Genomic DNA, 12998 nt, shown 5'->3' on the forward strand with positions numbered 1-12998 from the left:
AGTGTGTTAGCCAGCACTTTTAGCACCTCGCCCAATGAGAGAAGATGGCCAAAATAGTAGCATCAGGCATTTTTTCTCAAAATCGTCTCCAGAGGATATTGCGTTCGTCCTCTCGATCATTTTCCTGTGTTCACCTAAGAGACGTGACAAAACTTCAAGAGAACCGGTTTCGGTACTGTAACCCAAACAGAAAAGTGTTCTTGAGGGGGTGGTGAGCAGAACATGAACACCATCAGCGCCGTCAGTCACCCACCTGCGATAGAACTTGAACATAAACGTTTCGAATACCCGAGAAATAAAAGCTTCCTTCAATGTGATATAAACAACAAACATGATGCTCTGGTATTTTGACTTTGACCAACAACACGCAATCCAACACCAAACACCCCCCCTTTTACGCAGCCCCCTTAACAACCCTAAACCCCTCGGAAACCACCTTGGCAATCTCCTCATTCTTATGCTGCAACAGCCCCAAGGCAAAAGCAACATCGTTCCACTGCCGCTCGGTATCGCACCTCGGCAGCCTCGCGGCAAGTTTATCCGCCAGCTGTTTCGCGTGTTTATCCTGTTTTTTACTCATTAGCATCATCACCCCTTCATGGTCTCCCCTCCCAAAAAAAACATACCTTCTCAACAAACCCCAATAAAAACCTCACTATCCTCCTGAAACTCTCCTCATCAATTCTCTGATCGGCACTCAGCAGCGAAAACATGTCCACAAAGTGGTTATAAACCGCATTGTCCTTTGTCGACAGCTCGGTAAAGAACATCCTCGCCAGATCCGCAATCCTCTTGTCCTCATCCTCCAGACACTTTGCCATCTCTCCCAGCTGGCCCTTGACCTTGACCTGGCCAGCCAGGATCAAAAACGTCAAGGTCATGAGACAAGTCCTCTTGACCGACGCGTCCGAATCCGCCAGACGACGATACAAGAAATCAGTATTCTCATCAATAAGATGATTAAAGCACACAGCCATGTCCCCAAGCGCGATGACAGCGTTGGACCGGACCGTCGCGTCGGCGGAGCGCTCCATGATGGTGATTAGCAGAGGGAGATTCGCCTCGCAGTACTCAGACGAGACGCACATCAGCTTGGCCAGGCACAGCGTGGCCGCCTGCTGGAGATTGCGATCTTTGTACGTGGTGTTGTTGGCGCAGATCTCGCTGACCATGGGGCCAAAGATGGCCAGCAAGGACCGTCCGTCGTACAGGAGCTCACGCTCACGAATGTGCGCCATCGCTTCGGTAAAGTCGTCTTCTGTCGTGCCGCCGATGAGGTCGAGCTCGTCGCCTTCGTCTTCTTCTGGTGCCGGGGCGGCGGCGGATTTCCGCTTGTTGCCGGCTGCTTTGCGCCCGGTCGAGGTGGTGGTGCCGGCAGAGAGGGTCGAAGCATCCTTGGCGGCGGCGGCGGACTTTTCCTTTTCTTGCTTGCGGCGCTTGAAATCCAACTCGCACAGCTCAAGATGTACAATTTGCTTGATGGCGACATGTCCAACGATGAACAACAGCTGCGAAAGAGCGACGGTGTTGTCCTTGTTTTGTTTCTTGGAAGGGGATTGTGGTGGCTGGCTGGACCCGGGAGGGGCTTGTGTCGGGGGAGCCAGAAGGGTTGGATCACCCTCCTCACCATCTTGAGTAGCCGGTGGACTCGCACTTGACAAAGGGACCGACTCATCCCTCGATGTTGGCCTGGACGTCTGCGGCGCGAAAACAGACTTGGTCTTGCGCCGGATAATCTCCGAGCACAGCACATCCGGATGTCTTGACAGAGCATAGATAGCATTAATAGCCTGCTCAGCAACGCCATACCACTCTTTGCTCTCGGTAGAAACCTCGGTGATGGCAGCGAGCCGGGCAAGAACAGCATGGTCGTTAGACAGCCTGGAGAACTTGATGGCAGACTCCTTGGCTGAGCGGCCACTTGGGTTGATGCGCCTAAGAGCAACACAAGTAAACTTGGCAAGCTGCAAGTCGGCACGGCCGTGAGACCCGAGACCAGTGCGCAACATGGTTTCCATCTCACCCACGACAATCTCTGGGCTGGCAGTGGCCAGCATACCGAGCACAATGATGGCGCCCCTTCTCTGCTTGCGCGAGATCTCCCTCTTCTGGACACCGTACACCTGCCAGAGCTTGGCAATCACAATCTCGGGAATCATGCCCTGCTTCATCATGGTAGCCAGCAGCTGCTCAAGCGAGGTAAGCTCAGCAGGAGTAGCACCAAAAGTCAGACTGATCATGTTGCGGGCAATGTAGTTGGCCGCATCGTTGGGGCTGAAGCTGTCGGGCGCCTCAAAGAAGAGACGCTTGTAGCACTCGATGAGGTGAGTCTGCACACCCTTGCCCTCGTCGCTGTTGCCCTTGGTCCAGATCAGTCTCAGCATGCGCCGGATGCCAACCTTGTTCTGCTCGATATTGTAGGCATCGCCAATCTCGAAGAAGTCCATGGCCTCAATGACCTCGCTCTTGTTCTTGGAGCCAAGAAGCTGGCAAACGGTGGTGGTGGCCTCGTGAAGAACATCGATAAACTTGAGCGCCTCGCTGTAGTATCTCTTGGTGAGAGTGAGCTTCTCGATAGCCTCTGATGTGGCAGCCTCTTCTTGGGCTTTGCGAATGGCGGCCACCTTTTCCTCCTCGGTCATTTCGGCAGGCGACTTTTGTGATGGGTCGAGCTGTGTCGCGTCAATCTGGGTGGCATCGTCGAGCAGTCCGGCATCCACGGTGGTGTTGGCGTTCCCGTCAAGGCCTGGCGCATCAACCGGAGGCTTCAGAGCATCAAGCTCGGCATCCACCTTGTCCAACCGTTCCTGCCAATCCTTTCTCGCGAGCTGTGCACCATGAAGCGCGGTGAAGGGATGTGTCCTGATCAGCGCGCCCAGCAACTTGATGGCGTTCCTCCTGACGTGACTACTCTTGTCCTCCAAACTCTGGCAGGCCAACTCGGCGGCTTTTTGTCTCCTCTTGGGAAACTTTTGCTCCAGCTCACAAATCTTGAGATAGACTTGCATCGTCCTGCAACGACAGTAGGGGTTAATATCCAAGAATCTTTCCTCCAACACATCGAAAAAGGCATTCATCTGTGACTTGTGGTTCTCTCCTCTTTCATCCGACTTGCTAAGATAGACAAGCATGTTTCCAAACACTTCGATGAGGGCGCTGCGGAGGGTGTGCGATTCACTGTCGAGCTGCTTGGCCAACAGAGTGACTTGCTTAATGATCAGTCTGGGGGCCAGCTCGGACAGCTTGACCATGAAGGTCGAAACAGATTTTGGTCCCTTGTTATCATTGCTGTTGAACTCCTTGTTGCTCAGCTCTCTCAGAATCTCATCTGCCAGCTGTGGATAGTCGTATTGTTCGGCCAGGATGTGGAGCAGCTCGGCCATGGGCTCCGAGAGATGCTCGAAATATGTGAGATTTTGTACAATGGAGATTTGGGCGGCTATCAAGGTCAGAAATGGACTTGCAGGCAACGTCATCAACAAACTCACCATAAGCATGCCCGTGATGCTTGACGGCCACACACAGCACCTTGAAGGTGTGCATTCGGATGCTGGTATTTTTAACCCGCTGCTCGCTCTCGAGTATCATATAAACCGGGCGGGTGAGCAGGGAGATGAAGGTGTCGCGCTCTGAGGTAGTGAGAAAGATCTTGCCCAACTTTAATCGAAGAACCTTGCACATGGTGTTGAGGGCAATCTCGAGCTGTGTCGAAGAGTCCCAGCTGCCGTCCTTGCCGACCTCCTTCCTGCCTTTTGGCTTGCCTCGGCGTGCTGGCATGTTGGTGGAGGACTTTTCGGCCGCCTTGGTCTCGACGGCGGCGATCGTCCACTGAAGAAGAAAGCCGTACATCTCGAGAAGCATCTTGTGGTGGGCGATGAGTTCCTGCTCGTCAGATTCGAGGTCATGGTGGATGACATCGGCCTCGGTGGCCATGCCGGAGGTGATCAAGTCAAATATCTTGCTCAGAGCATGGGCGGAGAGATAGGATGTGTACCTGGATAGTTTAAACAGTTCAGAAACAGGTTCTTTCATACGACAAGCTGGCGCACCGGGATCTGGTGGACGGGGCTCCTTGGAAGGAGGCGTTCCTGCCATCATCGAAAAGGAGAAGGAGTTGTTGGGAACAAGCGAAGAAGAAACAGGGGAAATGGGTGCACACTTTAGTAGGAACTGTAATGAATCGAAGATGCTGCTTCTGGTGATGGCATCTGGGTTCTCGGCGACGGCATCCACAATGGGATTTAGCACCCCGTTGATGATGGCATTGTCCGAGAGGGACTCGGGGTCATTTTCGCAGTCAACCAGCGCGCTGTCGGCCTCGGGGGTTGGAATGGCCGCTGGATCGCTCATGTAATGCTTGAGCGCATCGTTGATATCGAAGCTGACGTTGTCCATGGTGGACAACGGCGGATAGGAGAAGTATCGCGGTGCGCGGGGTTGTTATGTTGTGGTGGTGGTGATGATCGGGTCGCAATAGCAGAGTACAGGAACAGGATGATGTTCTTTCGCTGACAGGTCGTTAATTCGTAAAAGCTATCGTTTCCGTCGTCGCAGTTGTCGTCTGGCGGCCAGCAGGCGCTCTCGGTGCTCTGTCGTCGGGTGTCGTCGCTGTCGCAAAAAGTCAAGTCCAAGTCTGGGCGCAACACAACACAACACAGCGGCAGTTTCCCCCCTCGTTTGCGATTTGTCGATTTTCCGGTGTGGGGATCCCCTGGCAACTGCCCCAATTGTTTGTTGACTTTGGTGGGTTCCCTTCTGTCGCGTCCTCGCTGCAGAAGCTCGCGTCTTGGTCTGTGCTCTGCCCCTCCACCCCAGCCCTGTCATTGATTCTGACACAGAACCAATTGCATGGCAGGTACCCTTTGTCTCTTTCCATTTAAAACACGCCAATTGGTTTTGTCTCTTAGTTGGTCTATTAACGGTACATATTCCCAGCTCATGCATTGTCTTTGATCGTTCGAATTGGGTCAATTGTGGTGGATTACAGCTGTTAGCGACAATGGCGACCGTTGCGCCTCCACGGCGCTCTCGAGAGGAGTCTTTTCGCATTCATGATGACGTCCCATCGACTGGGGATACCGAGATGAACGAACACGACTTCCAAGACGAAGAGGTCGATGATGGGGAGACAGAGCGCGGCCACGAGGCGGAGCAGGTAGAGGAACAAGAACAGGAAGAGCAGGAGGAGCAGGAGGAACCAGAGTCCGAATATACAGAGAGTTCCGACGACGACATGGCGGTCGACAGCAATATCCAGTACGACATGGACAAGCTGCAGGACAGCTTCCCTGGCTTCAGGTCGAAATACAGGTTGATCAAGAGGATCGGAGAGGGTGCGTCAAGCTTGTTCAAGTTGAGACATTGGACCAGCCAACTGACAGACTTTGGTAACATAGGAACCTTTTCAACCGTCTACAAAGCCGAAGACCTGGCATACGACCGATACGATAACTCGTGGGACTTTGACAGAGACAGCGACAAGTGGACACCACCACCACTGAAGAGCTACAGCGGCGACCACCAGCCTTCACGACGTCGCAAACCGAAATACGTCGCCATCAAGAAGATTTACGTGACCTCTTCCCCCACCCGCATCCTCAACGAACTCGAGCTTCTCCACGACCTCCGAGACTGCGAAAATGTTTGTCCCTTGATCACAGCTTTTCGCGCCACCGACCAAGTCGTTGCCATCCTCCCATACTTCAGGCATGCCGATTTCCGGGACTATTTCAGGAAAATGACCGTCCCTGACATCGCCATCTACCTCCGATCGCTCTTCACCGCCCTTGCCAGCGTACACAGGCAACACATCCTGCATCGCGACATCAAGCCCACCAACTTTCTCTACGACCCTGAATCACGAAGGGGTGTACTGGTCGATTTTGGCCTGGCTGAGCGCGAGGGGTCAGAGTGCAAGCCATGTCTTTGCCACGATGACTATCAGACTCGCAAAGCTCGGCTTGCAAACCACAATCCCAAGGCGACCGTTGGTGGCTATCCCAAGCAGGACACCCGGCCGTCTAGACGCGCCAACCGTGCCGGCACCCGTGGTTTCCGCGCGCCAGAAGTCTTGTTCAAGTGTACTGAACAAACCACCAAGATTGACATCTGGAGTGTTGGTGTTATTCTGTTGACTATCCTGTCGAAGCGCTTCCCTTTCTTCAATTCTGCAGACGATGTCGAGGCTATGATTGAGATAGCGACCATTTTTGGCCGAGAGAAGATGAAGGAGGCGGGAAAGCTGCACGGGTGTGCATTCGAGACTACAATCCCAACAATTGGATCAGGAGGTTTTAGTTTTGAAAGGATTATCCTGTGGAGCACATGTCGCAGCGACTCGGAGAAGACATTGCCTGCTGATGAGAAGTTGGCTGTCGAGTTTTTGAAGAGATGCCTGGACCTGGACCCACGGCACCGCATCAGTGCCGAGGAGGCGCTTGAGCACGAGTTTTTGCAAGTAGGGATGCTGTCTTCTAGCGAGAGGACGGGAGATGACGACGAGATGGACATTTTGCAGGTCCGAGCAAGCATTGCATGAGGCGTTGAGGTGCATGGTGAACGGAGCAAGGAGGGGGTGAAGTTTTTATTGTATATATACACACATATTCATGGCGGGGGGAGTTTGCCGGGCGATGGGGGCATTGTTGGAGTTAATGGGTCATAATACCACATGATAAATATGAGCGATGTAATTGTGTTGTTGTCTTTTTCATGTTTTGTGCAAGTCCCCTGAACCGCCCCTTTTTTGGGTTCGTTTGTTGACCTGGCGGCCACTCACGTGACGGCGCTGCGACTTGAGCTTGTGCCATTCTTTCCTCATTTGCTCGACCACGGTTTCATCTCAGCAGTTGCATGTCCCTCATCAAATCTGACGAAGTTTTGTTTTTGTCTTGATCGATTTTAACTTATCCCTTTCACTTGCGGTTTCAATACCCTTAATTCTCGAATAAAATCGAATAAGACCAAATTTCTGCCCCAACACCACCATCATCACCACAGCAAATGGCCGCGCCCACCAGTGAAGAACCGATCGACTTCCACCACCCTTACACCCCCTACCCGGTCCAGCTAGAGTTCATGCGCACGGTCTATGATGTTCTGGAGAGAGGGAACGGCCAGGTCGGGATTTTGGAATCGCCTACTGGTACAGGGAAGTCGCTTTCGCTTATCTGCTCTGCGATCACCTGGTTGAGGAACCACAAGAGGAAGGGGCTTGATGCTGGGTTGGATGAGACGAAAAGGCAGATGGTGGGGGAGCCGGAGTGGATGGTGGAGACTACCCTGAGAAGGAAGAGGGAGGAGTTGGTGGGGAAGTGGGAGGAGCGGGAGGAGAGGTTGGAGAGGCTGAGGAGGAAGGAAAAAGAGTTGGAGGAGAGGGGGAGGGAGAGGAAACGGGTTAGGGTTGAGGAGGGACAGATGGGGGGGAGGAAAGAGGTGGATGAGGAGGAGGAGTTTTTGGTGATGGTGGGGGGTGATGAGGATGAGAGGGATGAAGAGGGGCTGAGTAGGGAGACGAGGGAGATGATGGTTAAGGTTGGGCTGGGGAGGTGGAAGAAAGAGGAGGAGGAGAGGGATGGGGACGAGGGAGATGGGGAGGGGATAAAGGTGAGTTCCATGGTTACTGGGGGCTTAATGCAAAATATATTCTAACGAGTGGCAGATCTATTACACGTCGAGGACGCATTCACAGCTGACGCAGTTTATTTCTGAGTTACGGCGGCCGGAGTTTCCACCATCGCTGCCGGTAGAAATACTCGAGAAAGATGGAAAAGAAGAGACGAAAGAGACAGTCAAAGAAATCACACTATCTTCTCGGCAAAAGCTGTGCATCAACCCAACTGTTGCCCGTCTGGGTTCTGTTTCAGCAATCAACGACCGGTGCACAGAGCTTCAGCAGTCAAAATCCAAAGAGAAATGCGCGTTTATGCCCAACACGGAAAATTTAAAGCAAACCCACCAGTTCAGGGATACCACCTTGGCCACGGTGCCAGATATCGAGGACATGTACAGGATAGGGAAACAGCTGCAGGTTTGCCCTTACTATGCGTCCCGGACCGCCATACCAGGTGCTGAGATTATCACTCTGCCGTATCCGCTGCTGCTGCAAAAGAACGCAAGAGAGGCGCTGGGGATCGAGCTGGAAGGGAGTGTCGTGATTATTGATGAAGCCCACAATATCATGGACGCTGTGGCGAATGTGTATGCCGCCGACATCCGGCTGAGCGAGCTAAGGAGAGGCAGGCAAATGTTGGGTGTTTACGTCAAGAGGTTTGGCAAGAAGTTGAAAGGCGAGAACAGAGTCATGGTGGCCCAGATAGGCAAGGTGGTGGAATCCCTCAAGAACTGGTTGGAAACGCAGTTGCAGGTCAAGGTAGGTCCTTACTCCGCAAACTTCTGAGTCTCAAACTGACCTCTGTCCCAGAGCGACCAAGGAATCGCCGACCCAAACTCGCTCCTGAAAAGCCGCGGCGCCGACCAAATCAACCTCTACACCCTAATGAAATACATTCAAGATTCCAAACTCGCCTACAAAGTCGAAAGCTACATCGCTCATGCCGAAGACTCCCAGGACAGCTCACCAAAATCGTCCACCCCCGTCCTCCACACCTTGGTGTCCTTCCTAGCAGCGCTCACAAACCTCAGCACCGAAGGTCGAATCTTTTACGAAAAGCTTCCAGGCGACAACCCCGACATCAAGCTTTCTTACTTGTTGCTCTCCCCCACGCACGCCTTCTCGTCCATCGCCTCGTCCGCCAGAGCGGTTATCTTAGCCGGCGGCACCATGTCCCCGTTTGAAGACTACAAAGCCCACTTGTTCCCCGAGCTGCCGGGTGGTAAGCTGACCACCCTGAGCTGTGGGCATGTCATACCCGAGACAAACTTGTTTGTGCACACTCTGGCGTCTTACAAACCTGGCGGGTTGGACACGTTTGAGTTTAGCTTTGGGAAGAGGTCGGACAAGACCATGATCAAGAACTTGGGGTTGGTGCTGTTGAATATTTGTTCTGTGGCGCCGGATGGGGTGGTGGTTTTCTTTCCTAGCTACGGGTATCTAGATGAGGTGGTGGGTGTTTGGCAGCAGGGGGAGGGGGGAGGGAAGTCGATTTGGGAGAGGTTGGAGGCGAAGAAACCGCTTTTTCGGGATGTGTCGTCGTCGACGGGTGGGGGTGCTTCTTCGACGGATGATATTTTGGGTCGGTATTCTACCGCTGTCGATGCCCCGGATAGACCGCACAGAGGGGCGGTGCTGTTTTCCGTTATTGGGGGGAGGTTATCAGAGGGGATCAATTTCTCTGATGCGCTGTGTCGGTTGGTGTTGACTGTTGGGTTGCCGTATCCGAATTTACACTCGCCCGAGTGGAAGGCTAGGATTGAGTATTTGGAGAGCACGTGTATTGCTAGAGGAGGAAGCAAGGAAGAGGCAAAGGTGGAAGCCAGGGAATTTTACGAAAATGCGGCCATGAGGGCGGTGAATCAGAGTATTGGACGAGCTGTGAGGCATAGGGGGGATTGGAGCGGGATTGTGCTTGTTGATCGGAGATATGGGATGGAGAGGGTGAGGGGCAAGTTACCGGGGTGGATTAGGAATGGGATGAAAGGGGAGGGAATGGATAACAGAGGGGTGGCGGGGTTGATGGGAGGGTTGGGGGCTTTTTTCAGGGGAAAGGCTTGAGCTGGGGTGGGGCTACACACGTCTTGTTTGCCTGCCGGAGTGTCTGTTCAGCTCAAGTGTAGTCTCTGAAACGTATGTATGCGGTTAGTTGTTTGCCTGATGGCTCGTCCGTGACTCGGATGAATAGTGAGCTTTGAGTAGTTGGCAGTGTTGATGTGGGACTTGGCATTAAAGCCTCACAACTAAATACAGTCACAGGGGAATCCTACAGCTCGAACGAGATCGCAGTCACTCCGTCCTCACCGGACGAAATGTCAATAGGGTTAGGTCGGTATGCATCTTTCGGCATGTCGGACCTTGAACATGAGACCTTAATGCTACTCACTCTGGCTTCTGTCCTGTTTCTCCCTTTTACTCTTTTCTTTGCTTTGAGATGAGCGATAACCACCCAACATGGCGACATATCTCGAGTCCAAGCCAGGCTTTATCGGCCTGCCCCAGAACTTTCTCCGCGCCGTCGGCTTGGGCATCTTCACCAAGCTCGTCCAGCGCCCTGAGCCACCCAAGTTGCTCATTCGAAAGTCGAGACGAGTTGCTTTGGCTCGAAGCGCTGTGCACATTCTTCCCGCCACGATATCCATCATCTTGATATACATCAATCTTTCTGGGCGGTTCATCGGGAGCGAACTTGAAGGACCGCAAGGAAAAGACAGCCTTAAGATGGCGCTTTTGCAGGTTGCGGCCAAGCTACAGGTGCGTGAAGTTCACGATATTGTAGTTAACGTCTCACATGCTGAGTGCTGATACCTGGCCAGGAGCTGCTGGTGGTAGGAAGTATGGGTACCATTATCTTCCACATAATTCGTCAAAGACTTTTTTCCAACGATGGAATTCCTCTCGGGTTGCTTGTCTCTGGCTGGTCGTTCAGCCAGCTTAGTTATTTCTACTCCGGGGAGTTTTGGAGTGGCGTCTTGTCTCTGTTTCAGCCACCTTCTGGTCGCCTCAGAAGCCTGGCTTTGGTGCTGCTGTTACTATTGAGTGGGATCCTCGCCTTAATGGCTGGCCCTGCGGCAGCTATCATCATGATACCGAGAATCATGGACCTGCCGGTTGGCGGAAGTGTGTTTTGGTTAAATGGTATTCATCTCTCTCCTGGTAATTTGGTGTCACAATGCTGACATGAAATGTTCAAAGGAACCGAAAACGACCTCTGGCCTAGCATCCTCGACGGCTCATATCTCGCCGACTATGACTGCTCTACTCCAGACAAGCAGCTATATGACCCCGCGTGCCCTTCTTCCAACTTTCTGCCTCTGCATTAACACTATTCCAACGCACCCCTCAAGTTCGAGACCGAGCTCATACAGCTGGAAATGATTGATCCCAAAATACGAAAGGCCGTCTATTTCACTGTCCGGCAAGGGCCCGGCATCATCGATACTTGGTTCTACATCGCCCACGCGTCCACAGCTGCCGTGCAAGATGCTCTGCGAGACTTACACATGAAGGCATTATTGTTTTTGAAATACCGGGTTGGACATTTTGGGCGTCACAGGCCAGGTTCGTTGGAGTGGGCGGTCAGCAAGCGGTATGAAGTAGAGACAAAGTCTTCCTTGACGCGGACGGTGTGTCGACCGCTCCCTGATGTCTCGTTCGAGACCGTCAAAACCTTGATGTTTCCGCCGGTGAAGTTGGAGGAGAAGTTTGGGGATAAAGCGGATGGTTACTGGGAAGTTGATGTTGAGAAGCCTGTGAGGGAGTATCTTGGGCGCCGTAGGATTCTGATACAGGAGGGGGGCGGAACATGGCGGTTGAACCTGGAGCTAAACAAAATTCCCTCTATCATTGCAATCCCGGTGCCCTTGGATCAAGACGAAAACTTCAAGTTTGGCCTACTGGTCGCGAGACGCCAGGGGGAGAGTAACGTGTGGTGGCCCGCGACGTGTACACTGGATACTCGCTGGGGAGACGCCCGTTCGTTCTTTGAGTTTGGTGATCGATCAATGCGCTTTCACGACTTTCATCGCGGCAAAGTCACTAATCTGGTGCAGACAACCTTGGAAACGACCAATTGGGACAACATGCTCTCTCCTTACTACAATCCTCCCAACGACTATACGATAACCCTCATAGCTCTTCATCTGAGCTGGTACGATCACCTATCTCCAGTGATACCGGCAGGTTTCATCCCCGATCACCCCGATTCACCGCTCCGAGGGACCAACCGATCAACTGTAGAGGCCCTTCTTGAAACAATCCCGGCACATACCTGGAGCCCACAGAATGATGTTGTTGGCATAGACACGGAAGGACTGGAGTTGGTGATATCAATGACATTTGTCGACGGGCTGTCTCGTTGCGGCATTCCACTGAACTCTAACAGCGGCATTTTACTAGGAGGTACATGGGAAAAGGGGGCGTTGGAGAAGGGAACCAGATGGGAAATCAACAACGATAAGCCAGACGATGTCTGGAGACTGTTCAAGTTGGGAGAGCCAACTGAAGTGTTTGCTCCTCCGGCTAGTCTTGACCTTGAGAGGTCCATTCGTATGGTAATGCGGGTGACATTTACGGGGGTACATGATGGCAGCTGACAATTGGTTCGACTGTCTCTGCGTGGCGACCATGATGGTGCATGCACTCGCGGCTCTAATTCACACCGTCTGGGTAGTGTGGCATGCAGAGACGTCAGAGGCTTGGGATTCCATCCCTGAGATGATCGGGCTTGCGCAGAGGTCACCCCCGCCATGTGAGGACGCAGCATGTCTTGACAATATTGGGGCGGGTATTGCGTCGGTTCGTAATCTGGGCGAAGTGGCGTGGGTCGAGGTCCATGATGATAGTGGGTATGGTAGTCAGGATGGGGTGAGGTTGAGGTTTGGAGATGGGGTTAGAACCAGAGATCCCAAATGGGTGCCGAAAGCTGAAGAACGATACAGTTAGTGGGTAGAGATGTTGGAATGATGGATACCTATGCTACAGCCTGGACTATTCCCAATACATTTGGCCGATGTGTCTATCGGGAATGAAGAACAGCCCTCGACGTCGTGGTATAGCTTGGGGGGTGTAACCCTGAGCATACGCACCGTCATGTTCAAGAAGAGCCTTCAGCTCTGTTCGATTCACTTTCAAATTGTCCAAGATGCCCACCTGACGTCCAAGCGGGAACCGACAAACACTGTGGAGCCTGGATGGCAGCTGAGATTCTGCATCACGGGTAGCAACATCATCCAGACCGCTTTATCGCCGCGAACAGACTTTGATATTCACTGTATTATTCTGAGTTTTCCTTCATCAAGGACTTCGAGGCCATTGAAGATTATTACTGGAATTGAACTATTAGTGCCAAGCCCTGTATCACAGCCCTTGTCACATTGGTTGTCTT

At 52.7% G+C, this 12998-nt stretch overlaps 5 protein-coding genes across 5 annotated transcripts; 4 read left to right on the forward strand and 1 right to left on the reverse strand.

Annotated features, from left to right (window-relative positions):
- Positions 1 to 235: 235 nt before the first annotated feature.
- Positions 236 to 4719, reverse strand: cnd1 (condensin complex non-SMC subunit Cnd1). The gene is made up of 3 exons (XM_062879878.1): positions 3489 to 4719; positions 627 to 3439; positions 236 to 565 (listed from the first exon to the last, which is right to left on the reverse strand). The coding sequence occupies exons 1-3, from the start codon at positions 4393 to 4395 to the stop codon at positions 395 to 397; spliced, it is 3891 nt and encodes a 1296-aa protein (XP_062731255.1). The 5' UTR covers positions 4396 to 4719; the 3' UTR covers positions 236 to 394.
- A 68-nt stretch (positions 4720 to 4787) lies between these two features.
- CDC7 (Cell division control protein 7) lies at positions 4788 to 6690 on the forward strand. The gene is made up of 2 exons (XM_062879877.1): positions 4788 to 5333; positions 5397 to 6690. Exons 1-2 carry the CDS (start codon positions 5000 to 5002, stop codon positions 6536 to 6538), a joined length of 1476 nt encoding a protein of 491 aa, XP_062731256.1. The 5' UTR covers positions 4788 to 4999; the 3' UTR covers positions 6539 to 6690.
- A 312-nt stretch (positions 6691 to 7002) lies between these two features.
- CHL1 (ATP-dependent DNA helicase chl1) lies at positions 7003 to 9673 on the forward strand (the record flags this gene model as incomplete). Its single annotated transcript, XM_062879876.1, has 3 exons — positions 7003 to 7605; positions 7655 to 8371; positions 8423 to 9673. 3 exons carry the CDS (start codon positions 7003 to 7005, stop codon positions 9671 to 9673), a joined length of 2571 nt encoding a protein of 856 aa, XP_062731257.1.
- A 15-nt stretch (positions 9674 to 9688) lies between these two features.
- On the forward strand, positions 9689 to 10935 carry QC761_0082910 (uncharacterized protein; the record flags this gene model as incomplete). Its single annotated transcript, XM_062872873.1, has 3 exons — positions 9689 to 10366; positions 10429 to 10732; positions 10808 to 10935. Exons 1-3 carry the CDS (start codon positions 10067 to 10069, stop codon positions 10933 to 10935), a joined length of 732 nt encoding a protein of 243 aa, XP_062731258.1. The 5' UTR covers positions 9689 to 10066.
- A 51-nt stretch (positions 10936 to 10986) lies between these two features.
- Positions 10987 to 12556, forward strand: QC761_0082920 (uncharacterized protein; the record flags this gene model as incomplete). The annotated part of the gene is made up of 2 exons (XM_062872874.1): positions 10987 to 12160; positions 12285 to 12556. The coding sequence occupies 2 exons, from the start codon at positions 10987 to 10989 to the stop codon at positions 12554 to 12556; spliced, it is 1446 nt and encodes a 481-aa protein (XP_062731259.1).
- Between the last annotated feature and the right edge of the window lie 442 nt (positions 12557 to 12998).

This window comes from Podospora bellae-mahoneyi, chromosome 5, assembly GCF_035222275.1.
Source record: "Podospora bellae-mahoneyi strain CBS 112042 chromosome 5, whole genome shotgun sequence".
Taxonomy (NCBI): domain Eukaryota; kingdom Fungi; phylum Ascomycota; class Sordariomycetes; order Sordariales; family Podosporaceae; genus Podospora; species Podospora bellae-mahoneyi.